Genomic DNA, 26,579 nt, shown 5'->3' with positions numbered 1-26,579 from the left:
TCCTGTCCCATGAGGGGCCAGCACCTGCCCCTTGGCATCCCTGTGGCCCACCTCAGCAGTGCAGGTCTGACACCAGCAAGGGCTGTGTGGCTCTCGGGCCAGCCCTGGGGGCCATGGCACAGTGCAGGCTGGTCTTGTGCCCTGGGTGGGCAGGGGCTGCAGCTCACGGCCAGCTGTCGGGGGCAGGGGGAAATCATTTGCCTGCCTGGGCTGGGCACACTTGTCACAGCCTGTCTGGGTGTGTTTCCACCTGCAGTGGTGGGTGAGGAGAGGCGGCTCGCTGCTCCTGCTATGCAGCCGTTGGGAGTTACGCTGGCACCCAGAGCTCCCAGCACCAGGCAAAGGGTGTGAGTGCAGGTTTATGATAGTGCTGGTCCCGGGGCGGGGCGGGGCGGGGCGGGGCAGGGGCATAATCTCAGCTCTAACAGCCTGGGCCAGGCCTGAGCTCTGTTCCACTGCAGAAGGGTAAAGGGGGTGGTGAGGGCGAGGGCTTGGCCTCACCTTGCACTCAGGCTACAAAGCGTTTGCCTGGAGCTGAGTCCCTTTGTCATGGGGAGGCAGGTCCCAGACCTCTGATTTCCTGGCTCCTCGCCAGCTTGTCTCCAGCTGGTCACGTGCCAGCCAGCATCAGGAGGTACCTGCCGCCCTCCCTGCTGTATGGATGGAGCCACAGGCCCTGCTGGCCCCAGCTGTGACATCTCAAGTAACCCCTTGCTCCACGTGCCCCACATGTTGCTGCTGTATGGGCAGAGACCCCCAACTGGCCAGCCTGTGCTCAGATCCCAGTATCCCCACCCCCCACTGGCCCCAGACTAGAGCCAGGCCAAGCCAGCGACAGCTTTAATACAAAACGACTGACATCCGTGCAGGGAGAGTGGGAGCACCTGCCCCGCCCCCCCCCCGGGCCCAATGCCCCCCGAAGGGCCCAGTAACGCTTGTGACCCCTGTCACCCCCATGGGGGGCAGTCCTCTCCCTCTGGCCCTGGGGCTGCCAGGCTATTTCCTGAACCGCTCCAGCGCTGACCTGGGGGCCCGGGGGGCTGCCTTGGGCCTCCGCTCCACCTGCTGCTGCTCCAGGCTCTTCCGGACCTTGGCCTGGGGAAGGAAAGGGGGTGAGCCGTGGCCGCCCCAGGGAATGGGCCAGTGGGGGCAGCCCTGGGACTCCCCCCAGTTCACAGCGTAGGGGAGCCCCGGCCACGGGGGCAGAGAGCTGGCCAAGGCTCGTGGGTGAGCGCAGGCCCCCCAGACGGGCGACAGATGGACAGACGTACCCGTTGCTCCTCGTTTGCCACTTTCCTCTTGCGCCGCAGGAGGCTGCCGGCCGAGCTGCGCCCCTTCAGCTTGCGGCGCGGGCGGAAGGCTGGCTTGGCCTGGGGGTCGAAGCCCTGCAGGCAGGACAGAGAGAGAGTCTCGCTCTGCCCCACAATGCACCACGGTGCCCCCTCCCCGTGTTCCCACCATGGCTCTGTCTGGTGCCCACTGCCCCATCCCCCCCACATCATGGAATCGCCCCCAGCCCCCCACATCCTGCCTCCCCCCAACACTCACTGCACCTTCCCCCACCCCCGCTGCCCTGCACTGCCTCCCAACCCCCCTGTTGCCCCACAGTGCCAAACCCCCACACCCCACATTGCCCTAATCACCACCCAGCCCCCCATGTCCTACATCGCCCCACAGTGCCGACACCCCACAATGCCCCCAAACAGAGCCTCCCCCAGCCCCCGACACCTCACATCACCCCCTAGAGCCTCCCCCAGCCTCCCTTGTCCTACGTCTCCCCAGTGCCAACCCCCTGCAATGCCCCCAGAGCCTCCACCAGCCCCCCATATCCTACAACGCCCCATAGTGCCAACTTGCCCACATTGCTCCTCTGTACCGCCTCCCAACCCCCCCCATCCCACGCTGTCCTGTGGCACCAACCCCAGCCCCACGTCGTCCCACAGTGCCTCCCCCCAGCTGCACGTTCCTCCCCTCCGCCGACAGCCTGGCCCCCCCTGCAGAGCGCCGCCGCCCCCCCCCGCAGCGCCCCTCCGCCAACAGCCTGCCCCCCGCAGAGCGCCGCCACCCCGACAGCCTGCCCCCCCCACAGCGCCGCCGCCCCGACAGCCTGCCCCGCCCCACCCCACAGCGCCCCTCCGCCAACAGCCTGCCCCCCGCAGAGCGCCGCCACCCCGACAGCCTGCCCCCCCCACAGCGCCGCCGCCCCGACAGCCTGCCCCGCCCCACCCCACAGCGCCCCTCCGCCGACAGCCTGCCCCCTGCAGAGCGCCGCCGCCCCGACAGCCTGCCCCCCCCCAGCACCGCCGCCCCGACAGCCTGCCCCCCCACAGCGTCCCTCCGCCGACAGCCTGTCCCGCCCCACAGCCCCTCCGCCGACAGCCTGCCCCCCGCAGAGCGCCGCCACCCCAACAGCCTGCCCCCCCCCAGCACCGCCGCCCCGACAGCCTGCCCCCCCACAGCGTCCCTCCGCCGACAGCCTGCCCCACACCACAGCGCTGCCGCCCCACCCCACAGCGCCCCTCCGCCGACAGCCTGCCCCGCCCCACAGCCCCTCCGCCGACAGCCTGCCCCCTGCAGAGCGCCGCCGCCCCGACAGCCTGCCCCACCCCACAGCGCTGCTGCCCTACCCCACAGCTCCCTTCTGCCGACAGCCTTCCCCCCACCAGCGCCGCCGCCCCGACAGCCTGGCCCCCCCCGCAGCGCCGCTGCCCCGACAGCCTTCCCCCCCCCTCCAGCGCCGCCGCCCCGACAGCCTGGCCCCCCCCGCAGCACTGCTGCCCTACCCCACAGCTCCCTTCTGCCGACAGCCTGGTCCCCCCCCCAGCGCCCCTCCGCCCCGACAGTCTGCCCCCCGCAGAGCGCCGCCGCCCCGACAGCCTGCCCCCCCACAGGGCTGCTGCCCTACCCCACAGCTCCCTTCTGCCAACAGCCTGCCCCCGCCCCAGCGCCGCTGCCCCAACAGCCTGGCCCCCCCACAGGGCTGCCGCCCCGCCCCACAGCGCCCCTCCGCCGACAGCCTGCCCCACACCACAGCGCTGCCGCCCCACCCCACAGCGCCCCTCCGCCGACAGCCTGCCCCACCCCACAGCGCTGCCGCCCCACCCCACAGCGCCCCTCCGCCGACAGCCTGCCCCGCCCCACAGCGCCCCTCCACCGACAGCCTGCCCCACACCACAGCGCTGCCGCCCCGCCACTCACCAGACGCTCCACTCGCTCCTGGTGCTTCTGCTGCATGGTGATGGCGTCCACCCGGCCCAGCTGCCCCGGGTCCAGCGTGATCAGCTCCGCGGGGATCTGCCGGCAGGTGGGCAGGTGTTAGGGGCTGAACCTCCCACCAGCAGCCCAGCCCCTCCCGTCTCCCACCAGGGCTGAGCAGTAGGCGCTGGGGGACAGGACGACGGGGCACCACATGCCGGGGGTGGGGGAACAACGCTACCTTCTCCAGCAGGGCCTTGACCTCCCACTCCTGCCGCTGCTTCCGGCTCCGGTACGGGTTGTTCTCCAGGGCGTCGAAATTCGCCTGCCCAGCGCCTGGGAGCCCAGGAGAAGGCGAGTGGGGTCAGGAGGTTGGAGGGGTGTTGGGAAGCCTTGACCCAGTTTCCTCCCACCAACACAGGCACACACCGTGCCAGGCCCCTTGGGCAGCTCAGCCACCATGCACTGCAGGAGAGAGGGGTGATCGGGGGTGTCCAAACTGAGCACCACCAGGCAGGTGACCCCATGGTGGACAGGGGCTTTGTGGGGGTATGAAGGGTCCATACCTGGAACCAGCAGATTGGTGACCCAGTGGGTGCCAGGACTATGGGGGATGGCCCCAACAAGCAGGTGACACTGTGGGGTACAGGGGCTGGGTGGGAGGGGCCATACCTGGCACCACCACTGGGGCTGGGGGGCCGGTACCCAGGTGGCCAGAGAGCTTGGGGGGCCAGGGGGCTCATACCTGTCACCAGCACTAGGGGCTGGGGGGCCAGTACCGTGGGGGTCGGGGGGGTTTGGGGGCTGGGAGGGCTCATACCTGGCACCAGCACTAGGGGCTGGGGGGCCGGTACCGTGGGGGTCGGGGGTGTTTGGGGGCTGGGAGGGCTCATACCTGGCACCAGCACTAGGGGCTGGGGGGCCGGTACCGTGGGGGTCGGGGGGGTTTGGGGGCTGGGAGGGCTCATACCTGGCACCAGCAGGCTGGTGAAGCCGCTGCCGTGTCCCACGCCAAGCACGTCCTCGAAGGGGCAGAAGCGCAGGCCATGGGCTGCCCGAGGCAGCGTGTGCGACAGGTAGGGCTTGTGAGGGGGCTGCAGAGCCACGTCCCGGTACACCTGGGGTTGGGGAGGAGATGGGTAAGTGCCTATGGGGCAATTCACAGGTCCCTGGGGCAGGGCCTGGCTTACCGGGGGCGTCCGAGAGCACAGGGCACTTATATCTCCCAGCTGGGCAGCCAGGGCCCAGACGCTGGGGCCCAGCACCCTGCTGGCTAGAGGCCAGACAAGGATTGGAGGAGGTGTTGGTGTGTGTTGGGGGAGGAGGGTGTTACCTGCATCACAATCTTCAGGCGGCCCCCAGCAGCCCCCCCAGTGCGTGTGTGTGTGCGTGCACGCATGTGCATTGGGGGGGTTCTTACCTGCACCACATCCCCACAGGCGGCCCCCAGCAGCCCCCCCAGTGCGTGTGCGCGCGCGCATGTGCATTGGGGGGGTTCTTACCTGCACCACATCCCCACAGGTGGCCCCCAGCAGCCCCCCCAGTGCGTGTGTGTGTGAGTGCGTGTGTGCGTGCGCATTGGGGGTGTTCCTACCTGCACCACTTCCCCGCAGGCGGCCCCCGCTGGCTGAAGGCCAGGTGTGCAGCACCCACAGTGTGTGTGTGTGTGCGTGCACATTGGGGGGGTTCCTACCTGCACCTCTTCCCCACAGGTGGCCCCCAGCAGCCCCCGCTGGCTGAAGGCCAGGTGTGCAGCGCCCACAGTGTGTGTGTGTGTGTGTACGCGTGCGCATTGGGGGGGTTCTTACCTGCACCACATCCCCGCAGGCGGCCCCCAGCAGCCCCCCCAGTGCGTGTGTGCGCGCGTGCGTGTGCGCGCATTGGGGGGGTTCCTACCTGCACCACATCCCCACAGGCGGCCCCCAGCAGCCCCCCCAGTGCGTGTGTGCGCACGTGCGTGTGTGCGCATTGGGGGGGTTCCTACCTGCACCACTTCCCCGCAGGCGGCCCCCAGCAGCCCCCCCAGTGCGTGTGTGCGCGCGTGCGTGTGTGCGCATTGGGGGGGTTCCTACCTGCACCACTTCCCCGCAGGCGGCCCCCAGCAGCCCCCGCTGGCTGAAGGCCAGGTGTGCAGCGCCCACAGGCAGCACCAGGCACTGCAGGGGCCGACATGCCCGGAGGTCGTAGATGTGCAGCTGCCGGTCCAGCCCCGAAGTCGCCATGTACCTGGAGGGAGACCCACAGCATGACACCCTGGAGCCCCACTTCCCTCCCCTGTGTATCCCCCACCCGCCTCCATGACACCATGCAGCTTGGGGGGTGGGGGGCAAGACCCCTCCCATCATCCCACCACACCCCCACGCAGGCCCCTCCCCCAGTCCCACTGCAGCACTGACCCCTGCCCAGGTCACTCACGTCCCGGAGCTGTCGACGGCCACGGCCCGGACCCCGCCACGGTGGCACAACATCCGCACCAGGGGCTCCCTGACGCTGGGGCTCCACAGGGTCACGGTGCCTGGAGAGGGGCCCGCAGAGCGCGAGGGGTAACGGGGGGGGGGGAGCAGAGCAGAACAGAGCCTGAGTCGCCAGGTGGGGCCCCTCAGGCCCGAGCCGGGTCAGGCTAAGCTGCTGCACGCCTGGTGGGAGTCCGGCAGCCTGTGCTCGCCCCAGCCGTGGGCCTGGCTGAGCTGAGCTGAGCCCTGCTGGGGGGAGGGGAAGGGGCCCCAGGGCGAGAGTTACGGGGGAGACACTCCTGGCAGCGTGGGGAGTGAGCACGGGGCCGAATCACACCGGGGCTGCACCCCAAGCACAGAATGGCACCGGCCAGCCTGGGAGCGGTTACAGGGCAAGCGGGGGCAGCAGTAAGGCAGGGCTGAGGTTTGCAGGGAACTGGGGGAGCCAGTGGAGCAGGAGGTTCGGGGAGGACCTGGGGGGTCAGCAGAGGAGCAGGGCTGAGAGCCAGGGGCTTGGAGCCAGGGCTGGAGGAAGCAGTGGCATGGTTGGTTTTGGGGTGCAGGGTAGCAGTGGGGCAGGCTGGTTATGGGGCAGCAGGAGTGAAGCCCAGGGACACAGAGATGGGGCCGGGGGGTCTCACCATTGCTGTGCCCCAGGTGGATGATGGCATTGGCCGGGTTCTGCTCCATCACGCCCAGGCGCCCCCCCCGCGTGCAGATGGCAGCGACTTCCTTCCCCACCGAGATGTCCAGGTACTGCAGGAAGCCCGTCTCGCTCTGCACAAGGGACTGGGGGTCAGTGGGGCACTGGCCAGGAGGAACCCCAGCATCCGGGCCCCCTGCTGCCTCCCAGCTCCACCCCAACCTCTCTGCTAGGGCCCTCCCGCACCGCCCCCGCAGCGCCCAGCCAGCCCCCGCCCTGTCCCCACAGCAACCAGCTGCCCCCCGGCAGCGCCCAGCCGGCCCCCCGCCCTGTCCCCACAGCAACCAGCTGCCCCCCGGCAGCGCCCAGCCGGCCCCCCCGCCCTGTCCCCACAGCAACCAGCTGCCCCCGCAGCGCCCAGCTGGCCCCCCGCCCTGTCCCCACAGCAACCAGCTGCCCCCCCGCCGCGCCCAGCCGGCCCCCCACCCTGTCCTCACAGCAACCAGCTGCCCCCGCAGCGCCCAGCCAGCCTCTGCCCTGTCCCCACAGCAACCAGCTGCCCCCCCCGCAGCGCCCAGCCAGCCCCTGCCCCCGCCCCCCTCGCCCGCCCTGCTCACGGAGGTGGCCAGCAGCCAGTGGTAGGGCAGGAACGCCAGGCGCAGGACGCCGTTGAAGCGCTTCAGGCAGTTCAGCTCCACGCCCTGGTTGTCGTAGACATGGAGCCAGCGCCGCTGGGCCACGGCGAACATGGTCTCAGTGTGCAGCCACCTGGGGGGGCGGGGGGGGGGGGGGTTCAGCCACGTGCGACACGTCAAATGCTCCCTGCGTAACACAACCCTCGTGCAGCCCCAGCCGTGCGTGGGGCACAGATGTGCACACTTGGCTTCTGGAAGCACACCCATGCGTGCGCAGCACGGCCTCCGTGCAAGAGAGCACAGCAGCGCACGAGACAGGCGTGCCCAGCTGCGGTACCAATGCGCCTAAGGGAACGGTGGGTGCCCTATTGCAGCGCACCCCTGAGCCCTGCCCCAGCTGCCCACTCAAGCCCCCGTGTTGCACAACCCCCCTCGTGCATCTGTGCTGCACATCCCTCCCGGCCGCACACTCACGTGACATCAGTGACAGTCTCCATGACATTGATCTCGCACAACAGCGCCTTGGTTTGCCAGTCCAGGGCTGCCACGTGGCCCCGCCGGCCCCCCAGCAGCAGGTGTCTGTGGGGGGACAGGAGGGGTGAGGGGAGCAGATGGGGAACCCCCCAACCATGCTGCACGGTGTTAACCTGGGGGGCCCTTCCTCTAATGCACACAATCCAGCCCCCGTACGTCTCCTGAACTGCCCTGCTGGGCCTCCCAGGCCAGTTCAAGAGAGACGTGTCGGGGGGTTCACAGGGTCCCCAGCTCTGACCTCCACCCAGGAGACTCCACTCTGACCTTGTTTCCTCTCATCCCAAGAGATCTGCCACCTAGATGCAGCCAGCTAGACCCGCCCCCCAACTCCCATCTGCCCCACATGTCCCCTCCCTGCCAAACTCCCTCCCGCCCCTCAGCTCACCGGCCAGGTTGGGTGTAATCCACCCGGTAGGGGCCAAACTGGTTCAGCGTCAGCTCGAAGTGCTACAGGGAAAGACCTGGTTAGAGACAGCGCAGGGAACTCCCAGACTGGGCGAGTCCCCTGCACCCCAAGAGGCTGCCCTGAGATCCCTCCCAGGTCCTCCTGCGAATGACCCCCCCCCCCCCAACCTCTGAGATACTGCTCTGGGTTCCCACGGGATCACCCCTGAGAGACCCCATCGTGCCCCTGAGATGCTGCCCAGGATCCCCCCACTGCCATGACCCCCTTATACTCGAAACATTGGCGCAGGATCCTCTTCTGCAAGCCCCCTCCCCGCCCCGAGACACTGCCCTGGCTGCCCTCCCCCACGCCGCAGGATGCCGCAGGATCCCCGGCCCCTGTGGGCCCCCACTGGCACACGGCCCTGGGACTCCCCCCCCAGAGCTGGGCTGTCTCCGACCTTGGCGGCGCTGGCTATGTCCACGGCCTGGGCGATGTCACTCTGGGCAATGGCGCAGGATCCTCTTCTGCGAGCCCCCTCCCCGCCCCGAGACACTGCCCTGGCTGCCCTCCCCCACGCCGCAGGATGCCGCAGGATCCCCGGCCCCTTGTGGGCCCCCACTGGCACACGGCCCTGGGACTCCCCCACCCCAGAGCTGGGCTGTCTCTGACCTTGGCGGCGCTGGCTATGTCCACGGCCTGGGCGATGTCACTCTGGGCAATGGTGCAGGTGTCCTCGCCGGGGTCCCCCTCCAGGAACCTGCAGAGGAGGTGGGGGCGAAAGCTGGCAAGGGACCTGCACCGGGGGTGCGGGGGAGCCGGTGGCGTGTGGGACATATGGGGGGAAGGGGGACAGCGGGGAGCCCGGTCGAGGCAGCACTGGGCAAGGGGCCGAAGGGGGGCAATGTGGCACTCGCTCCACCTCCTGGGGGTGGTGGGGGACTCACCCTGGCTCCTCAGGCAGCAGCAGCTCCATGCGTGCAGCCTGCTGCACCGCCAGCTCCACCTTCTGCTCCAGCGAGGCCAGGTGCTCCCGGAGCCGCTTGCTGGACACCTCTGCCTGCGGGCAGTCAGGAGACACAGAGGCGAGGGGAGAGCGGCACGTGGCCTCGGCCCCTCGCCAGCGGGGGACCCCGGAAGGGAAAACGCCGCTGGGAGGACCCTGCCCAGAGACCCCCCCACACTCCCTCATTTCCACCACACCCCTCAACTCACCAGCTTCCATTTCTGGCCCCGCTGGAACTTCTTCACCTTGTGCCCAGGGAGGGGGGCGGCGCCAGGGAACGGGTCCCTCTTCTGTGGGGAGAGACAGACAGACAGACAGGAGAGTGCTGCGAGCCTCCTGCCCCAGCGGTATCCCCGCCCCTTGCCTCACAGCCCCCCGCTTTCCCAGCCTTACCCCAGAGAGCCGGCCTTTGGCCCCTGACGGCCGTGGCCCTTTCCTGGCATCCAGCCCCTGCTTTGTCCCAGTTTGCGGCCTGGTCTTCTCATTGCGACACCGCTTGGCCTCAGGGGGAGCAGCTGCTACAGGCGTGTCTGGCTGGGAGGCCCCTTCCCAGTAGCGCTGCAGCTCCTTCTTCCTCTTCTTCTGCGGCGCCAGGTGGGGTGTGTGTGTGTCCAGGAATCATGGGGGAGAATCCCTTAGTGCCCCCACCCACTTAGGAATTAGTCAGACTGGTGACAGCCTAAGTCATGGGGGGGTCACATGCCCCATCTGGGGGGATGTCGGGGAGTCAGCACAGACACCACCACCCACACGCTAGATGGACACGCTATTTATTCCTCTGCGTAGTGCGAGCGGTCAGGGTGTCACCCCCAAGGGGCTTTGACCAACCTCTGCCTGAACAGGGACTGACTAACCCCCATTTCCCCTCCAGAACTTGTGGGGGTGCACTGGCCCCATGGGGCAGAACCAAACAATCGGGGGGAGGGGGAAGACTGCCACATGCCCCCACAGGGGAAGACTCACCCTCACTCAGCAGTGGACTAACTGCCACAGATTTTCCTCTGCACAATGGGGCAATTACCACCCCCGCAAAAAAGTGGTTGATCCCTGGACGTGTTTGACTCGCTCTGATAACAACCCACTGCCCCGTGTGTGGGGTGAACTGCCCTCTCCTTGCTCAAGATATGGGGTCCCGCCCCCACGGGGAATCCCCGCCTCACAGGCACGGGGAACTGCCATCTCCCTGTCCCCCAGGCACGGCTGGGGGGGGAAGATTCACTTCTCTCAGCTCCCCATAGGGAATTCCTGCCCCACAGGAGAGAGAACTGCCATCTCCTAGCCCCCAGCGAGGAATCCCTGCCCCCCAAACGCGGGGGGAAAGAGATTCCCTTCCTTCAGCCCCCCGGGGAAACCCTGCCCCACAGACGCGGGGGGAAGAGATTCCCTTCCTTCAGCCCCCCGGGGAAACCCTGCCCCACAGACGCGGGGGGAAGAGATTCCCTTCCTTCAGCCCCCCGGGGAAACCCTGCCCCACAGACGCGGGGGAACAGCCCCACTCCAGCCCCCAAAAGGCAAGGAGGTAACTGCCCCGGCACTCACCTTCTTGCCCGCCCCAGCCGGCCCCCCACTCCCGGACACCGCCTCCATCCTGTGCGCCGGGAAACGAACCACGTGCGGGGCCGCCCCGCCAGCTAGGGGCCAACTTCTTCCGGGCCCAATCGCCGCACCCAATCAGAGAGCCAAACGGCTGAGGCCGGGGCCAATCAGAGAGCTGACCGTCCGCCGCTAGTGAAGCCGTGCAGCTGACATCATCCTTAAGGGCAGCTATCCGGCCGCGGAGAAGCGGAGACCCGGCGGAATGCGAAGCCACGCGGCGGCCATCTTGACTGAGGGCCGGGCCCAGACCACCCTATAGACTGGTCCACGGGCAGGGTGCAAGGCCCGTTAATTAGAGAATTAACGACCACCCACGTGCAGGGGGCACTCACCAGCCCCAAGGGAGGGCGGGCGTTCAGTGTCCAAGGCCAGAGGGGCCCTTATCACCCTCCAGCCCAGGGGCTGGTTCCCACATTGTGGCAAGGGGCCCTCTTTCCCGAAGCAGCCTGAACCCCCGATAAACACACCCCATTGGGCACCCTTAGCACCACGAGGGCCGGGGCACCCTGGGCCTCTCAGCCATGACCCCCCCCCATAAACACACCCCATTGGGTGCCCCTAGCAGTAACACAGCTGATGATATGGCCTGTTATCAGTGAGCCTAAGCCAGACCCTCATTACAAATTCAGCTCACTTCGTTGTAGAGCATTACAAGTACCAAATGAACACTTCATACTCCACCCCTCCCCATGCAGCTCTAGGGCCCCTGCTAGAGAATTCCCACCGACACCTCGAGCCCAGCCCCTGGCTAGAGTGGAAAACTCAGTGCCAGTGATCAGCTCAGCTTAGATAGCTACTGCTCACCCCACAGACTGCCCTCCCTGAGGCTAGCACTAGGGTCCCTCCTTTCCATCCCTCTTCTCCATCCTCACCCCCTCTGGCTCTTCCAGTTTGCCCGCAATGGAGGACTGTACTGGCAGGCCAGGCCCCACTTTCTAGAGGGGTGCTAGTGCCCTGTGCAGAATGAAAGTAGTAACCACCACCAGTTCCTATGTAAGCCTGCTGGGATCCCCTCAGCTTTGAGGCCCAGCAGAAGCCTGTGTCCAGCTGATTACCCACTGCAGCCCTTACATTTACTGGTCAGATGAGGAAGTGAGTTAACTCACGAAGGCTCATGCTCTAAACTTTTCTGTTAGTCTATAAGGTGCCACAGGACCCTTCATTGCCGCTAACACGGCCACCCCTCCGATACAGTTACAGAGGCGCTGCTTCCCAGGGCAGAACCCCTTGGAGTGAGTGACCTGGCCTTTGTCCTAGGTCACCTGCTGCTTACAAGGAGATGTAGCTGCATGAAAACACCAGCTGATCATGCACGCCAACGGGTGCTCGTCAGCACCCAGACACCCGCTTTACTTCCCCTTCCAGCGCTGAGGCAGGGCACATGGCCTGTAGTACAGGGATCCACAGGGAGATAGGGGGCAGGGCTAAAGCACCGTACTCAAGTTTGAAGAAATATTCCCAGCAACTAATTAAAGGGGGCTCACTGGAGCAGCCTCCGCAGCTGTGCCCCCCCACCTCCCCTGGCCCACGTTGGGCAGGGAATTGCTCCAGCTCCTATAGGTTAACCTAGAACATTCCCATACCCTACACCCCACTGCCCACTTCTGGGAGCACAAGACAGCACGAAACCCCACTTGCCTGCTCCAGCACCCTGGGGCCTGCAGTGATCACAAGAGGCCCGACTCTTACCCAGCTAACGGGGGCAGAGACCCCTCAGACACCCTACCAGAGCTAGTGCAGGACAAGACCTGCCCACACCTAACCCCTGCAGTTTTACCCAGCAGAAGGCTTTAGGGCCCAAGCCAGAATGATCTGTGATCTCTACTCCTTCCCCACAGCCTTTCCTCTAAGGCCATAACCATCCCCATGGGGGTGTCACAGCCTCCTGTGCGCAGAGACCCCTCCCCATACAGCACAGAGGGAGCTTGGAGAACAGCACTTTATTGCAGACAAAGGGCAAAAATCACTTCTTCTTAGACACGCCCACGGTTCTGCCCCGGCGCCCAGTTGTCTTGGTGTGCTGGCCTCGCACCCGCAGCCTAGAGAGACGAGACAGGATGAGACCCCGGCCTACCCCAGGCGCTGCTCCCAGATCTGCCCCCACCCCCACACCCAAGTCCCTACTGCCCTGCTCCCCAGCTCCGCACTGCCCCGTAACACCTCCGACACCCATGTACGAAGGCTGTGCCCAGCTCCCCTCCCCTTATCCAACCCCGTGAGTGGCCTGATTACCACCAGCAGCAAACAGACATCCCCAACCCCCAGGGAGTGGGAAGAGGGACCCCCACCCCAGTTCCCTAGGCCCCTCCAGTCACCCCTCCCTTACCCCCAGAAGTGGCGCAGGCCCCGATGCGCCCGGATCTTCTTTAGCCGCTCCAGATCCTCGCGCAGTTTGTTGTCTAGCCCGTTGGCTAGAACCTGAGCGTGAGATGCAGTGTGAGGGCTGGGCACAGCTAGACCAGATCAGAGCCAGCCCAGACCCCCACCTGCAACAGGGACGGGCACTGGCCAGGCGGAACGAGGGGCCTCCAGGGCAGGCTCCTGTCTGTGACTGTACCTAGTGGCAGCTGAGGCAGCAAGGGGGGGGCAGCACCTGCAGGAGCAGCTGTGGGACAACGTCCCATGACCTGGCATCACCAAAGTGTGGCTCAGGCCCTGCAGTGCCAGGTCAGGTATCCCTGCCCCCATCAGTATGAGCTGGCCTAGCACAGGATACCTGGAGCCACAGACATGGCCACCTCCAGGCAAACCTGGCTCGGCAATACCGTGTGCCACAAGTGGATTACAGGGCACACCTGGAAGTCTCCTTACTCAGGATCAGACTTGCTCCCCATCCATTAAAGGGCGTCTCTCTCCCCACCACCTCACAGCAGAAGCCAGAGCACAGCCGAAGGGACCCAGGCTGGGATGTGAAACGTGGCAACGGGACAGCACAGAGCAGCCTGCGGTGCACCCACCAAGCTGGTGCCCCCAACCCATTCAAAGCCCCCTGTCTCCAGGACCCCCGAGCAGCTCCTGGAGTGAGGGGAGGAAAGAGCCCACCCCCACGCTGCTAGGGAACAGCTGCCCCCCGCTAGCACAGGCTCAGCACTCCGCTCTCACTTGGCTGTATTTGCCATCTTTCACGTCCTTCTGCCTGTTGAGGAACCAGTCAGGGATTTTGTACTGGCGGGGGTTCTGCATGATGGTGATGACACGCTCCACCTGTGAGGGTGCACAGAGATGTGGTCAGGCAGGGGCCTCCCCCTCCTTCACCCCAGACATTATCCCTCCCCATTACCACTGACACCCTCTAACGTACCCAAGAAATCCTCCTCCATCTTGATTCCCCACTTCCAACTGGCTCGCAGATACAACCCAATCCTCAGCCCACCACCACCACACCACCTTCACCCCAAGATCCCAGCTCCCCTTAGACCCACACATCTGAGATCTGTGCTCTCCCATGGCCCAAGAGAGACACCCCCTCACCTCATCCTCCGTCAGCTCCCCAGCCCTCTTGGTCAGGTCAATGTCTGCTTTCCTCAGCACCACGTGGGCGTAGCGCCGGCCCACACCCTGGGAATGGGGGAAGCAAAATGTTAGCACAGGCCCTAGGTAGGGACCCTGCACCTCCACCCCACGAACACCCCCAGGCAAGCTCAATCTCTGAGGCTTACAGGACCAGGAGCCCCACCGAGATCAGAGAATTTGCCTCAAGGGAGTTACGCAGTTCAGACCTGCTTTAACCACTCATACAGTATCCAGCTACACCCCCAAGTAGGTCTGCACCCTGTTTACGGAGAGCCTGTGACAGGAGGTCCCCTTGCTGAACTGCACAGGGTGGGAACCACTGATGTCTGTGTCTGCGTTTAGCCCCATCCCCGTTCTCTGTCCTGGTGCTGCAACACCCCCCGTTTAGCCACTAATGGCCAGTCCACCTGCCTTGCCCCACAGAGTCAGGCCTGGCCCATCAGAGATTGGGTGCTGGTGGGGGAGCACCCCACAGAGGCACAGGGATGCTCCCCATGGTCTCCCTCTGGTACAGCATTCCCTGAGCTGACAGCAGTGACACCCAGCCATGCCCAGCTGCACCCCAGAGGGGTACCCCAGCTTCACCCACCTTGATGGCGGTGATGGCGAAGGCGATTTTCCGTCGCCCGTCAATGTTTGTGTTGAGCACTCGCAGGATGTGCTGGAATTTCTCAGGGATCACAAGAGACTGGAGAAAAGAGCAGGAGACAGAGGTCAGCACTGGAGATCTGTGCGCTCTCAACTGCCCCCTTCCACCAGCGGGGGTACGCTGTTCACAAACCCCAGTCTCCCCAGAGCTGCACACAGCACCTCCCATACTCCACAGCCAGCCCGGCTGCCCTCTCTACCAGCCCCGAACCCTGCCCCTACCCGGCAACCTGCCGCCAGCCTTTATCCCTCCGCCAGCCCCAGCCCCAAGCCCAGGCCAACCCCCACCCCTCACAAGCAGCTCCAGTAGCAGCAAGCAGGTGACATCCCCTACCCCGCCCCAACCTCCCCTGGAACCTACAACTCCCCCGCCCTACCTCCAGCAACCAGCACGAATCAGCTTTTGCCTCCAGCCCCTCAGTGTGCCCTCACCTGGAGCCACCAGTGCACCCACCTCCCAACAGCCGCCAGCCTCTCCCACGACCCCCCCTCCTCCAGCTCCCAACAGCCGCCAGCTTCTCTACTCCTGCCCCCTGGAGCACCAGCCTCCCAGGGTCGGTCTGCACAGAGCACTTAACGCCCCCAGCAACCAGCACGGACCCTCCTCTGGCCTCCGCCTCCATCGGGAGCCCCCGCAAATAGGCACCTCCCCGCAAAGCCCGGCTTCTACGCCGCCCGGGGAGCGCCACCGAGCTCCGCTACCGCCAGCCCCGGGGCGGATGGACTCCGATTCCCTACCACCCCCTCCTCGGCGCCATCCCGACCCTTTCGGTCTGACCGCGGCTGCTCGCCCCGGCTCCCATCCCGAGACCCCCATCGGCTCCCCCCCATCGGGAAATGGGGGCGCCCCGAAAAGCGCCAGCTCCGCCCTCTCCGACAAGCCCCCGCCGGTCGCACTGCCCCGTTCCCCAGAGCGGATGAACCCAGATCCCTACGGCCCCCCCGCACCGCTCACCATGGCGGCTACTCCGCTCTCCAGTCTCACCCCGTTCGGAAAAGAGAGAGGAAGTGACGTACGGCCCTTTATTGGCACTGAGCTCCCCTAGAGGCAGACAAGCTTCCGGTCGGGGCACGTTACCTTCCGGCAGAGGAGACGGCCCTCCGGTCCCGGCCATCGACCTTCCCTTATAGTCACGCATGCGTCAGCAGAGGCGGACACTTCCGTGATAGACAACAGCACGTCCCGTACGGGTAGGAAACTCGCCCCATGACAAAGGGTTCCAAGAGGATTAAATGCCCCTTCAACGCGGGAGACGTTCGTGCGCGGTCACCCGCCCCCTCCTCTGCGGCGGGCTTCCGTACGGCATTATGGGTAGGCCCCCGTCCCGCGCGGTGCATCACGGGAGATGTAGTTTTTTAAAGGCTCGGGGCCGGAAGTGAGCCGTGGGAGAGCCCGGATGCACCAGGAGTGGAGCGGGGGGCGATGGCGGCGCTGGGGCTGGACGAGGAGCTGGGGCTGCGGGCCGCTGAGCTAGAAGACGAGGAGAGCATGGTGAGGGGCCCCCGCCCTACTTCCGGCGCCCCATGCGCCCCGCTTCCGGTCCCTGCGAAGCCGGCCCGTGGGGGAACCGTCCCCGCTGTCTGGGGGGGCCCCGAGCCTGAGGCCAGGCCCCGCCCCCTGCGTGTGTCGCTCTCATCTCGGACCCCCGTGTGCCCCCCCCCCCTTCCGATTCTCACTCCCCGAGTCCGTTCGCGTGACCCCTGCCCTCGTAACCTCTGACCCCTCCTGACCCCACCCCCGCGCTCCTGCCCTGACCTCAGACCCGGGTCCCCTCTACGTCTTCCATCCCCAGGACCCGGGACAGGCAGGGACCCCCCCCCCCAGCCAGGGCCCTCGCGTGCAGCCCCGCCCCGGGCAGGGACCCCCCCCCCCCCAGCCAGGGCCCTCGCGTGCAGCCCCGCCCCGGGCAGGGACCCCCCCCCCCCCCAGCCAGGGCCCTCGCGTGCAGCCCCGCCCCGGGCAGGGACCCCCCCCCCAGCCAGGGCCCTCGCGTGCAGCCCCGCCCCGGGCAGGGACCCCCCCCCCAGCCAGGGCCCTCGCGTGCAGCCCCGCCCCGGGCAGGGACCCCCCCCCCAGCCAGGGCCCTCGCGTGCAGCCCCGCCCCGGGCAGGGACCCCGCCCCGGGCAGGGCCCTCGCGTGCAGCCCCGCCCCGGGCAGGGACCCCCCCCCGGGCAGGGACCCCCCCCCCCCCCCGGCCAGGGCCCTCGCGTGCAGCCCCGCCCCGGGCAGGGACCCCCCCCCCCCCGGCCAGGGCCCTCGCGTGCAGCCCCGCCCCGGGCAGGGACCCCCCCCCCCCCCCCCCCCCCGGCCAGGGCCCTCGCGTGCAGCCCCGCCCCGGGCAGGGACCCCCCCCCGGCCAGGGCCCTCGCGTGCAGCCCCGCCCCGGGCAGGGACCCCGCCCCGGGCAGGGACCCCGCCCCGGGCAGGGACCCCGCCCCGGGCAGGGACCCCCCCCCGGCCAGGGCCCTCGCGTGCAGCCCCGCCCCGGGCAGGGACCCCCCCCCGGCCAGGGCCCTCGCGTGCAGCCCCGCCCCGGGCAGGGACCCCCCCCCAGCCAGGGCCCGGTCAGGCGGGGACTCCGCCGCCCCTGCCGCCTCCCTCGGCACGGAGCCCGTTTGCCCTGCGCCAGGGCCCTGCCCCCCCGTAAGCACCCACGCTGCCGGCTGTGGGAGCGCTGCTGGTCGTTGGGGGCCTGAACCCCTGGGGGGCCCGCTCAAGCGCTCAGCCCCTGACCTCACCCCCGTTCTGGTGCCCTGAACTTTGACGCCTCCGGGCCTTCTCCCGGTGCTCCCCTTGCCCTGACTCAGCTGCCAAAGACCTCCCATTACAAGGCACATCCCATGTTGCCTGGCCCACCTGCACTGCAGTGCAGTCTTGCGTCCATCCCCTGTCTCAGCTGGGCCTCGAGGCTGCTGGCCTGCCATGAGGAGCTGCAGCACCCTCCTGGGCTTCCGTCATACAGTGTCCCCAGCTTTCTAAACACCCTGGGATGTAAGTGACTCAGAGTGTTGTGCTTAAAACACTGCTTGGGATCTCTTGTAGAGGAATAAGGCAAAAAAAAATCATATTTGCTGGTAATATGTATATTAATCAATGCTGTATCATGTGCATATAGTTACACTCGTACGCTCTCACACACAAGAACACCATCACACCCTTATTGTTGCTACCCATTAGTTGCTCCTCCTATCTTCACTGATCAGGTGAATTAGATGGGTGAGGGCGGGGGCCAGGCTTCTGCCAATCCAGATCGATGCTCGATGTTGACAAGACAAAAAACCTGGAATCTTCCTGTAAGACACAGTAGATTTATAGTGGCTTTCCTGTCGTGTCAATCTATAGCACTCAGGTGTCCTATGCATATGCAAAATCTGTGTCATCTCATGCATATGCAGTTACTCATCTGTGGGGCCTCCCTCAGGGTGTTCTCTGAATGTTGCCGTGCTCACCTTCCAAGAGGATCTTTGGATTCAACTCCAAAGAAGGAGCTTGTTTCTGAGTCCCTAGGTCATCAGTACATTTGACTGACCTTTTCTCAGTGAGCCCATGTAACAGGAGTTAGTGTGACAGGTCTTAGCGTCCTTTGGTTTGGCTTTTCTATTCTGTCCAACCATTTACTGTTTCACGCTTCATTCATTCAACAGGGCTATCAAGTTATAGGGGAGAGATCTAGACTGGTACAAAGACTTTTTTTAACCTTAACTGTTCTTAGTAGCTGTAAGGTTCTACTGTATCACAACTTAGTACAAAGTTTGTACATAATAAGACTCAATACCAGGTTTCTACATGAAAAGATTCAAGACAAAGTTATATGTAAGCGCTCCAAAGTTATGTGAAGATACTTAATGCGGAAGTTTATCTACATGAGAACTGGCTCTGACCTCTGCTATGTGTCGTCTGTCTCTATTGTCACCCACATTTGTGCACCCCTGTTCCATGCCTCTGTAGTCTTTGTTCTCTGCTCCAAGCCCTGTGTTCTCTGCTCCCTGATCCCCACTTGTCCTTCATTTCCTAGCCCACCCTCAATTCTATTTCCATAACCCTCGTGTTACCCACTGCCCCCAGCCTCTGGCCCGCCTAGCACGTGCTTTGGGTGTGCCTCCAAGACTCCGCTCCCCCCAGCCTGCTGGAGCTCCCTGCTCCTGCACAGCCCCTGACATAAGAGCCTTACCTGCTCCCCCTAGGGACGTGGAGAGGAGCAGGCGCTGCAGCTGAACTTGGGGGACCTGGACCTCACCTCAGATGAGTTCATCCTGGATGAAGTGGATGGTAAGTGGGGGCTGGGGTAGTGTGCACGGCTGGTGGCAGGCAGCCCATGATCTGGGGGAGGGGGATGGGGAGGGCTGTGGGGGGATGCAAGGGGCTGGGTTCTGGGGAACACTGATGAGGCATTGAGCCAGTCTCCCTTCCCTCAGTTCACATCCAAGCCAACCTGGAGGATTCCCTGGTTCAGGAGGCGCTGAAGACAGTAAGTTGCCCCTCTGCCCGTGGCATGGGCCCAGCTGATTCCCCTGCAACCTCGCGCCTCGCCCCTCTCTCCCCAGGGCGTGGATCTGCGGCAGTACTCCAAGCAGGTGGAACTGGAGATGCAGCACATCGAGCACGCCTCCATCAAGGACTGTATCCTGCCTGGCAGAGTCCCTCAACCCCACTCTCTGGGCCCAGTGTTGGGGGAGGGCCGGGCCTGGCTCACAGACAGGCATTGGTGGTCAGGGCTGTGACACCCCAGGGCAGAGCTGGGCTGGCTGAGCACACAGCGGTGCTGCAGAACGGGCCGGGGCCGGGGCCAAACTGTTCCCACTCTGGGGAACAAACCTCCCAGCAGCACCACATCTGCACTCCTGACTTACCGCATTGCGCCACCGGCGTCTCCCTCCACCTGGGCACAGAGGGGTGCCCAGAAGCAGCCACCCCAGGCCTCTCATATCACCCCCCATGCCTCCCCGATGGCCTCCCTTTCCTTAGCCACTCCTGTGTCCTGCAGACATCAAGGAGAGCAAGAATATCACCTCTCTGCACAACCAGATCACAGCCTGTGATGCCATCTTAGAGGTGAGCCCCAGTCCCCTGAGGACCCCCTACTCCCAAATCATCTCACCTGCCATCCACCCCCAAACGCCTGGACACTGCCTGTGCCCTCTGGGGATCGCCAAACTCACCTCAGCTTCCCAAGCCACGGATCTCCCCCTGCAGCCTTGGCTCCCAGTGGCCCTTTGAGGGGTGGCTCCCAGCCCTGCTCCACTTGAAGAGGGGGTGGGGGGGATTCTGAGTGCTCTCTACCTCCTGCCCCCAGCGCATGGAGCAGATGCTGAGCTCCTTCCAGTGTGACCTGAGCAGCATCAGCTGTGAGATCCAGACGCTGCAGGAGCAGTCGGTGGCCATGAACCTGCGGCTCAAGAACCGCCAGGCCGTGCGCAGCCAGCTCAGCCAGCTGGTAGATGAGCTGGTGGTGCCAGCCACCATGCTCAGGTGGGGGCAGGGCCCGCAGGGTGGATGCTGTGTTTGGGTGGGGGCAAGGGCTAGGGACTGGGGGCCAGTGCTGGGGTGAGATGGGGAGGTCACCATGGGGGCCGGCTGGGAACTGGCCAGTGCAGTCAGGTCTGGAGCCTGGCTGCTGTGCTCAGGTGGGGGATGGAAGGCGTGGGGAGGGCAACGGGGGAAGGTGCTGATAAGGAGGGGGCCTGGAGCATTGGCCCCCACCATGGAGGGTGGAGGGGTATCTCCTGGGCATGTGAGCCGAGGATGCCTGTCTCCCTGCCGCCTCCCCGCTCCCAGCACCATCCTGGAGGTCCCGGTGACAGAGCAGGAGTTCCTGGAGCAGCTGCACGAACTCAACAACAAGATCAACTACGTGAAGGAGCAGGCCTTCCGCGAGACCATGGCCTGCGCTGACGTGCACCACGTGCTGGACCGGCTCAAGGTCAAGGTGAGCCTCTGCTGCGCTCGGGGCGGGGGTAGGTGGAGGGGGAAGGCCGTTGAGAGGCTGGGGGTGTCTCTGAGCCCATCCTGTGGTCCCCACCCTCTTCTCCCCTCGACCCTCTGCAGGCTGTGACCAAGATCCGGGAGTTTGTCTTGCAGAAAATCTACTCCTTCCGCAAGCCCATGACCAACTACCAGATCCCCCAGAATGCCCTGCTCAAGCACAGGTAGCAGAGGGGCGGTATCCCAGAATGCCCTGCTCCAGTGCGGGTCGGCTGGGCGTGTGGGATAAGTGGGGGATCTCCCAGAATGTTTTCCTGCAGGACTGGTGAGCTGGGAGGGGGTCGTGGGGTTTAAGCAGAGATCTCCCAGAATGCCCTGCTGCAGCACGTGTCCTCCCGTGGGGGGGAGGGGGTGGCAGCACTGGGGGAGCTCCCTGAATTCCCTGCCCCTGCTGAGGGGGGTGGCCCTGTGGAGCTCCCCAGGCTGACGCTCCCGAGCAGGTTCTTCTACCAGTTCCTGCTGGGGAACGAGCGGGCGGTGGCCCAGGAGCTGCGCGAGCAGTACGTGGAGACCATGAGCAAGATCTACCTGTCCTACTTCAAGTCCTACACCAGCCGCCTCATGAAGATCCAGGTGAGAGCGCCTGATGGGGCAGGTGTGTGGGGGCCGCCAGGCGTTACCCCCCCGCACGCCCTGTCGCCCTGGTGAGCGCTGGGGTGGGGTGGGGACCCCACACTGACTCCCCCGTCCGTCTGTCCGGCAGTACGAGGAGGTGGCAGAGAAGGACGACCTGATGGGAGTGGAGGACACAGCCAAGAAAGATATCCTGCCCCTGTGTCAGGCCCCGCTTCTTCCCAGGCACTGTGGGGCTGGCTGGGAGGGGGAGGGGCCGTGGGGCTGGAGGTGTGGCGGGGCTGGCTGGGAGGGGGAGAGGGGCCGTGGGGCTGGATGTGTGGGCGGGGCTGGCTGGGAGGGGGGGAGGGGCCGTGGGGCTGGAGGTGTGGCGGGGCTGGCTGGGAGGGGGGGAGGGGCTGTGGGGCTGGAGGTGTGGGGGGGGCTGGCTGGGAGGGGGAGAGGGGCCGTGGGGCTGGAGGTGTGGGGGGGGCTGGCTGGGAGGGGCTGTGAGGAGCAAGCTATGGGGCAGCCTCTCCCTGCTCTTTCCCTTGACCCCCAGCCCACGGTTTTTCTCAAAGCCGTCGCTGAAGAACCGCAACACGATCTTCACGCTGGGGAACCGGGGCAGTGTGATCGGGGGGGCCGAGCTGGAGGGGCCCATCATTGTGCCCCACGCCGCCCAGAAGAGCGATATCCGCGTGAGCGGGGCGGGACTCCCCAGGCCAGGGTCTGGGGCAGGCAGGAGGCTTGGCCTGGCCGACAGCAGGGACCTGAGCCTGGGACTGCTTAGGCCAATGGGTCGGTCGGGTCACTGGGGAAGCACCTGGGTTGGGGCTGGGTGTGTTCCTCCCACTGGCAGAGCCCCTGCGAGTTGCTATTCCACAGCTGGAGAGCTCGGGCAGGGTGTGTGTCTCAGCTCCCCCCTCCCCTGCAGGCAGAGCCCCTTCGAGTCGCTGTTCCACAGCCAGAGGGCCTGGGGGGGGCAGGGTGTGTGTGTGTGTGTGTGTGTGTGTGTGTGTGCCCCATTTAAACATCCCCCACAGTACCCCTTTGAGTCGCTGTTCTGCAGCCAGAGGGTCTGGGAGTCGGGGTGTTTCTCAGCTAACAACCCCCCTGCCCCCCCGCAGTACCCCTTCGAGTCGCTGTTCCGCAGCCAGCACTACGCCCTGCTGGACAACAGCTGCCGCGAGTATCTCTTCCTCTGCGACTTCTTCCTGGTGACGGGGCCGAGCGCCCAGGAGCTCTTCAACGCTGTCATGGGCAAGACGCTGGCCATGTTCCTGGTGAGCCGGGGCCAGGGGAGGGACAGCTGCTGGGGGCTGATGCAGGCTGGGGGGTGGGAGGCTGTGGTCACTGGGAGCTCCTGGCCCCTTTCAGCCCACGTCATCCCACCTGCCCCCAGAAACACATGGACACCTACGTGAGCGACTGCTACGATAGCATTGCCATCTTCCTCTGCATCCACATCGTGCTGCGCTTCCGCGCCATCACGGCCCAGCGCCGCGTGCCTGCTATCGACAAGTGAGTGTGGGCCCCGGCCCCCGAGTCCTGCTCTGACCACAGCGCCTCACTGTCCGTCCGGGTCCCCACTCTGACTGCTGGGCCCCAGTGCCTGCTGAGTGCTGGGAGAGAACCTGCACGTCCTGACTCCCAGGCTGCCCCCTGCTCTCACCACTGAACCCTACTCCTTTCCCCGAGCTGGGAGAGAACCCAGGTGTCTGGCTCCCCACAGGTATTGGGACACGCTGCTGGAGATCCTGTGGCCCCGGTTCGAGTACATCCTGGAGCTGAACATCCAGAGCATTCAGAACACAGACCCCCAGAAACTGGGCTTCCTGGACACACGCCCCCACTATGTAGGGGGGCCGGGATGGGGGCTCTCAGGGACAGGGGCAGTGCTGGGAGGAGAGGCTCTGTCTGGGGACAAGGACAGACGAGGTGGGGCATTTCAGGACTGGGGTGTCGGTGGGGGGGGCGGGCACTTGTCTAGGGCAACGTCTAATTTGGGGTCTTGGGGTGGAGACTTGGGAGCACCTGGGGGGCTGTGGGGTCCCCCTGTGGTTTGGAGTCTGGGGGGGTCCTGGGAACCCCACTGAGCCCTCATAGCCCCCCGCTCTCCCAGATTACACGGCGCTATGCAGAGTTCTCCTCCGCCATCGTCAGCATCAACCAAACCTTCCCTAATGAGCGAACCAATGCACTGCTGGGGCAGCTGCAGGTATGGGGGCTGCCCTGCGGGGGGTGATGGGGGGGGGGGGGAGGCTCTGCCCTGCAGGTATGGGGGGGCTGCCCTGCTGGGGGTGATGGGGGAGGCTCTGCCCTGCAGGTATGGGGGGCTGCCCTGCTGGGGGTGCTTGGGGGGGGGGGGAGGCTCTGTCCTGCAGGTATGGGGGGCTGCCCTGCTGGGGGTGATGGGGGCGGGGATGGGGGAGACTCTGCCCTGCAGGGACAGAGGGCTGTGTGGATGGTGGGGGGGCACAGCTGGGGACACTGTGGATACCAGGCTGAGCTCGTTGCTGTCACTGGCCCATGTGTAGTGAGGTGGGGGGATTATACAGCCCAGAGGACCCAGGAGTCCTAGGGCTCAGACAGGCCTGTGGGGGTGGGGCTCGGCCGGGGTGACAGGATGGCTCTGCCCCAGGTGGAGGTGGAGAACTTCGTGCTGCGGGTGGCGGCCGAGTTCTCCTCGCGCAAGGAGCAGCTGATCTTCCTCATCAACAACTACGACATGATGCTGAGTGTCCTCATGGTAACTGCCCCCAGCCGGTCTGCTCATGTGCCCTGCGGGGCCCCTTGGGCTGATACCCTCGAGTGGGGACAGGCCCCATTCCCCACCCCCATGAGCCAGCCAGGCCCTGCACTGGGGCTAGGTGGGAGCTGCCTCCCCCTAGGGGTGAGATGCTCCATGGCCCGTTGCCACCCCCACCAAGCCTGGCGGTCCCCTGCTGCTGGGGCTGGCAGGCCTGGGGTGACTGGCTGCATGCCTGGTGGTTCCCTCCCCAGGAGCGGGCTGTGGAGGAGAGCAAGGAGGTGGAAGGATTCCAGCAGCTGCTCTCGGCCCGGACCCAGGTGAGCTCCCAGGCACTGTAGGGGCGGAGCGAGGGCTGGGGCTGAGATGGGGGCCGAGGGGAGTCAGTGGGGATCACGCTGGGCCCTTCTGGTCTGAACTCAGATTGCCTCACATGCCCCTTTCCAGGGGTCTGTCTGCCCCCCCAGGGACTCCCCCCAGTGAGCCGGTTCCCGGGGTGCCTGGTCCTGGACTGGACTGGGGGCAGGGTCAGTGCTGACTCTTCCCTGCTCCCCAGGAGTTCGTCGAGGAGATCCTGTCGCCCCCCTTCGGCGGGATGATTGCCTTCGTCAAGGAGGCGGAGGCGCTGATTGAGAAGGGGCAGCTGGACCGCCTGCGTGGGGAAGAGGGTGAGACCCCGGAACCCCCTGCTCCCCCCAGCTGCTCTCACTGCATGGGGGGCATGACAGGACTGCAGTTCCTCCCCCATAGCTACCAGAGTGGGGGAGTGGCATGGCACGGGGGTCTCTACCCAGGGGTGCCTGGCATGGCGCAGGGGTCTCTACGGAGGGGCACCCCAGACTGGGGTGGTTCTGGGCTCTGCTCCACCTAGGGACACCAACCCCATCTCTCCCCAGCCCGGGTGACTCAGCTGGTACGTGGCTTCTCGGCTACCTGGAAGGCCTCGGTGGAATCGCTGAGCCAGGATGTCATGAGATCCTTCAGCAACTTCAAAAACGGAACCAGCATCATCCAGGTGCGTTGGGACAGCACATGGTCCCTGTGGGTCAGGCAGCCCCATCCCTCCCTCCGCCTCTGGCCTGTCCAGGGCTGAGCACAGGCGGCTGCACCCCTCCCACGTCTTAGCTGCGGTGCCACCATTACCAGTCAGGCTACAGCACTGACCCCGAGAGAGCTGGGCTCCTCCCTTCTCCTGCCCAGACCTGCTTCATACAGGTGTGTATCAAGCGTGGCAGTTCTCTGCTTGGCCAGGCCATTTGCATTCTAACCCTGCCCACGCCAGGGCTGCCAGTCCCTCGCAGCCAGGGGTGTCCTCACCGCTCCTGTCTCCAGGCCACTAATGAAAGCACCGAGTGGTCCCAGCTTCAGGTCTGGCCCCTGCAGGGTGTCCTCCCAATTAGCTGCCTGATGCGCCGCTGCCTGGACCTGGGTGCAGAACACCAGGCTGGGGCTGCAGCCTGCCCGACAGCCAGTTGCTTTGTGGCCCTGGCGGAGATGGCACCGAGTGGGTCACGCTATTCAGCTCCAGCTGCTCCCCAGGGCCTGAAGCTGTGGGGTCTGCCTGGGGAGCCAGCTGCCATGGGGAAGGGGGTGGCGGGAGGAAAGGGCACGCCCTGGCACTGTCCGGTGAGCAGAGCTGAGAGGGCCTTGACTCCCCCGCTCCCCTCTCCCTTGCAGGGGGCGCTGACCCAGCTGATTCAGTACTATCACCGGTTCCACAAGGTGCTGTCGCAGCCGGCCCTGCGCGCCCTGCCCGCCCGCGCTGACCTCATCAACATCCACCACCTCATGGTGGAGCTGAAGAAACACAAGCCCAACTTCTAGGAGGGGGACCAAGGGGCCCCCAACCCTGCCCCTCAGGTTGGGGCTGGCACAGACCCTCCAGTGCCCCATGCACCCCCCTCACGGGGTGCTGGGGGTCTTGCACTGCTTTCCCCAAGGCCTTCCCTGGGTACTGAGGGCGGGGGGGGGGGGGGGGGGGGATCAGTGTGGCTCATCCCCCCACTCCCTGGCTGAGGTGGGGATCCCAGGCCTGCTGCTGTAAGTGGGGACAAGCATCCAGATACACAGCAAACTGATAAGGGGTAGTGCTACCCCCATCCCTGGCTGTGGTGGGATCAAGCTGCTTCCCCCGGTGCCGTACTGCAGCTCAAAGGCTGAGGCACACCCAGGCTGGCTCAGCTTCCGACCCCTGCCCCTGGAGCAGGGGCAGTTACTAGATAACTCTTCAATGGCCCCAGCTGTAAGGGCTCAGCAGCCCCATGGGCTGCAGGTCGCTCCAGGACAGGGGAAGTGGGGGAACCCATGGGCACTGCTTTCCTGGCTTTGTACAGTGATAATAAACCGCCTGCTGCTCATCAGGCCCTTCTGTGGTGGAGGGAGACCCCAAGGCAGCGGCGTGACACAGCTCAGACACACTGGCCCAGGCTGCTGTGAATCCTCCAGCTTGCCCCAGTGCAGCTCCCACCCTTCCTCCAGCCGGAGGTCAGGCCCAGACTCCTGGGTTCCCTCCCATCCCATCTGCAGGAGGGAAGTGAGTTGAGCAGTGGTGGGACTAGGAGCCAGGACCCCCAGATTCCAGCCAGTCCTGTTCTGTGTAGGTGGGGCCCAGGCTTCTTCCCAAACCCTGAATCCCAAGAGAGGCAGATGCTGATGCTCCAAATAAACTCAAATTCCTTAATGA

The 26,579-nt window shown here is 65.6% G+C and overlaps 3 protein-coding genes across 4 annotated transcripts; 1 reads left to right on the top strand and 2 right to left on the bottom strand.

Moving 5' to 3' along the window:
* Positions 1 to 828: 828 nt before the first annotated feature.
* WDR46 (WD repeat domain 46) lies at positions 829 to 10,469 on the bottom strand. Its single transcript, XM_075016291.1, has 16 exons — positions 10,391 to 10,469; positions 9,245 to 9,433; positions 9,061 to 9,141; positions 8,793 to 8,905; positions 8,518 to 8,605; positions 7,846 to 7,907; positions 7,401 to 7,505; positions 6,909 to 7,059; positions 6,290 to 6,425; positions 5,611 to 5,710; positions 5,268 to 5,421; positions 4,166 to 4,313; positions 3,437 to 3,531; positions 3,199 to 3,294; positions 1,272 to 1,385; positions 829 to 1,095 (listed from the first exon to the last, which is right to left on the bottom strand). The coding sequence occupies exons 1-16, from the start codon at positions 10,436 to 10,438 to the stop codon at positions 997 to 999; spliced, it is 1,779 nt and encodes a 592-aa protein (XP_074872392.1). The 5' UTR covers positions 10,439 to 10,469; the 3' UTR covers positions 829 to 996.
* Positions 10,470 to 12,372: 1,903 nt separating this feature from the next.
* On the bottom strand, positions 12,373 to 15,621 carry RPS18 (ribosomal protein S18). The gene is made up of 6 exons (XM_075016540.1): positions 15,564 to 15,621; positions 14,550 to 14,648; positions 13,919 to 14,005; positions 13,550 to 13,651; positions 12,774 to 12,865; positions 12,373 to 12,486 (listed from the first exon to the last, which is right to left on the bottom strand). The coding sequence occupies exons 1-6, from the start codon at positions 15,564 to 15,566 to the stop codon at positions 12,411 to 12,413; spliced, it is 459 nt and encodes a 152-aa protein (XP_074872641.1). The 5' UTR covers positions 15,567 to 15,621; the 3' UTR covers positions 12,373 to 12,410.
* A 385-nt stretch (positions 15,622 to 16,006) lies between these two features.
* On the top strand, positions 16,007 to 26,576 carry VPS52 (VPS52 subunit of GARP complex). Of its 2 annotated transcripts, XM_075016389.1 has the most exons (20): positions 16,007 to 16,100; positions 18,795 to 18,879; positions 19,026 to 19,078; positions 19,155 to 19,230; positions 19,595 to 19,662; positions 19,904 to 20,079; positions 20,386 to 20,536; positions 20,656 to 20,756; positions 21,033 to 21,165; positions 21,296 to 21,353; positions 21,712 to 21,845; positions 22,275 to 22,430; positions 22,550 to 22,668; positions 22,880 to 23,003; positions 23,270 to 23,365; positions 23,789 to 23,896; positions 24,151 to 24,216; positions 24,453 to 24,564; positions 24,793 to 24,911; positions 25,574 to 26,576. In XM_075016389.1, the coding sequence occupies exons 1-20, from the start codon at positions 16,032 to 16,034 to the stop codon at positions 25,718 to 25,720; spliced, it is 2,151 nt and encodes a 716-aa protein (XP_074872490.1). In that variant the 5' UTR covers positions 16,007 to 16,031; the 3' UTR covers positions 25,721 to 26,576. The 2 variants fall into 2 exon arrangements, with proteins under 2 accessions (XP_074872490.1, XP_074872489.1); XM_075016388.1 differs by lacking the exon at positions 16,007 to 16,100 and having other exon boundaries at positions 20,689 to 20,756.
* Positions 26,577 to 26,579: the final 3 nt, after the last annotated feature.

Source organism: Carettochelys insculpta, chromosome 22, assembly GCF_033958435.1.
Source record: "Carettochelys insculpta isolate YL-2023 chromosome 22, ASM3395843v1, whole genome shotgun sequence".
NCBI classification, from domain to species: domain Eukaryota; kingdom Metazoa; phylum Chordata; order Testudines; family Carettochelyidae; genus Carettochelys; species Carettochelys insculpta.
Note: the sequence above shows the minus strand (reverse complement) of the source record. Positions and strands in the feature narration are given on the sequence as shown.

Excerpts from the sequence above, each read along its gene's own strand:
- WDR46 (XM_075016291.1), bottom strand. The coding sequence starts at position 10,438 with ATGGAGGCGGTGTCCGGGAGTGGGGGGCCGGCTGGGGCGGGCAAGAAG. Across the intron at positions 8,606-8,792 it reads CTGCTGCCTGAGGAGCCAGG|GTTCCTGGAGGGGGACCCCG; the intron begins GTGAGTCCCCCA and ends CCTCCTCTGCAG. Across the intron at positions 7,908-8,517 it reads ACATAGCCAGCGCCGCCAAG|CACTTCGAGCTGACGCTGAA; the intron begins GTCAGAGACAGC and ends CTTTCCCTGTAG.
- RPS18 (XM_075016540.1), bottom strand. Across the intron at positions 12,866-13,549 it reads AAGATGGCAAATACAGCCAA|GTTCTAGCCAACGGGCTAGA; the intron begins GTGAGAGCGGAG and ends TCTCACGCTCAG. Across the intron at positions 12,487-12,773 it reads GGCCTGCGCCACTTCTGGGG|GCTGCGGGTGCGAGGCCAGC; the intron begins GTAAGGGAGGGG and ends TCGTCTCTCTAG.
- VPS52 (XM_075016389.1), top strand. The coding sequence starts at position 16,032 with ATGGCGGCGCTGGGGCTGGACGAGGAGCTGGGGCTGCGGGCCGCTGAG. Across the intron at positions 21,354-21,711 it reads GGAGGACACAGCCAAGAAAG|GGTTTTTCTCAAAGCCGTCG; the intron begins ATATCCTGCCCC and ends CCCCCAGCCCAC. Across the intron at positions 22,669-22,879 it reads CGCGTGCCTGCTATCGACAA|GTATTGGGACACGCTGCTGG; the intron begins GTGAGTGTGGGC and ends GGCTCCCCACAG.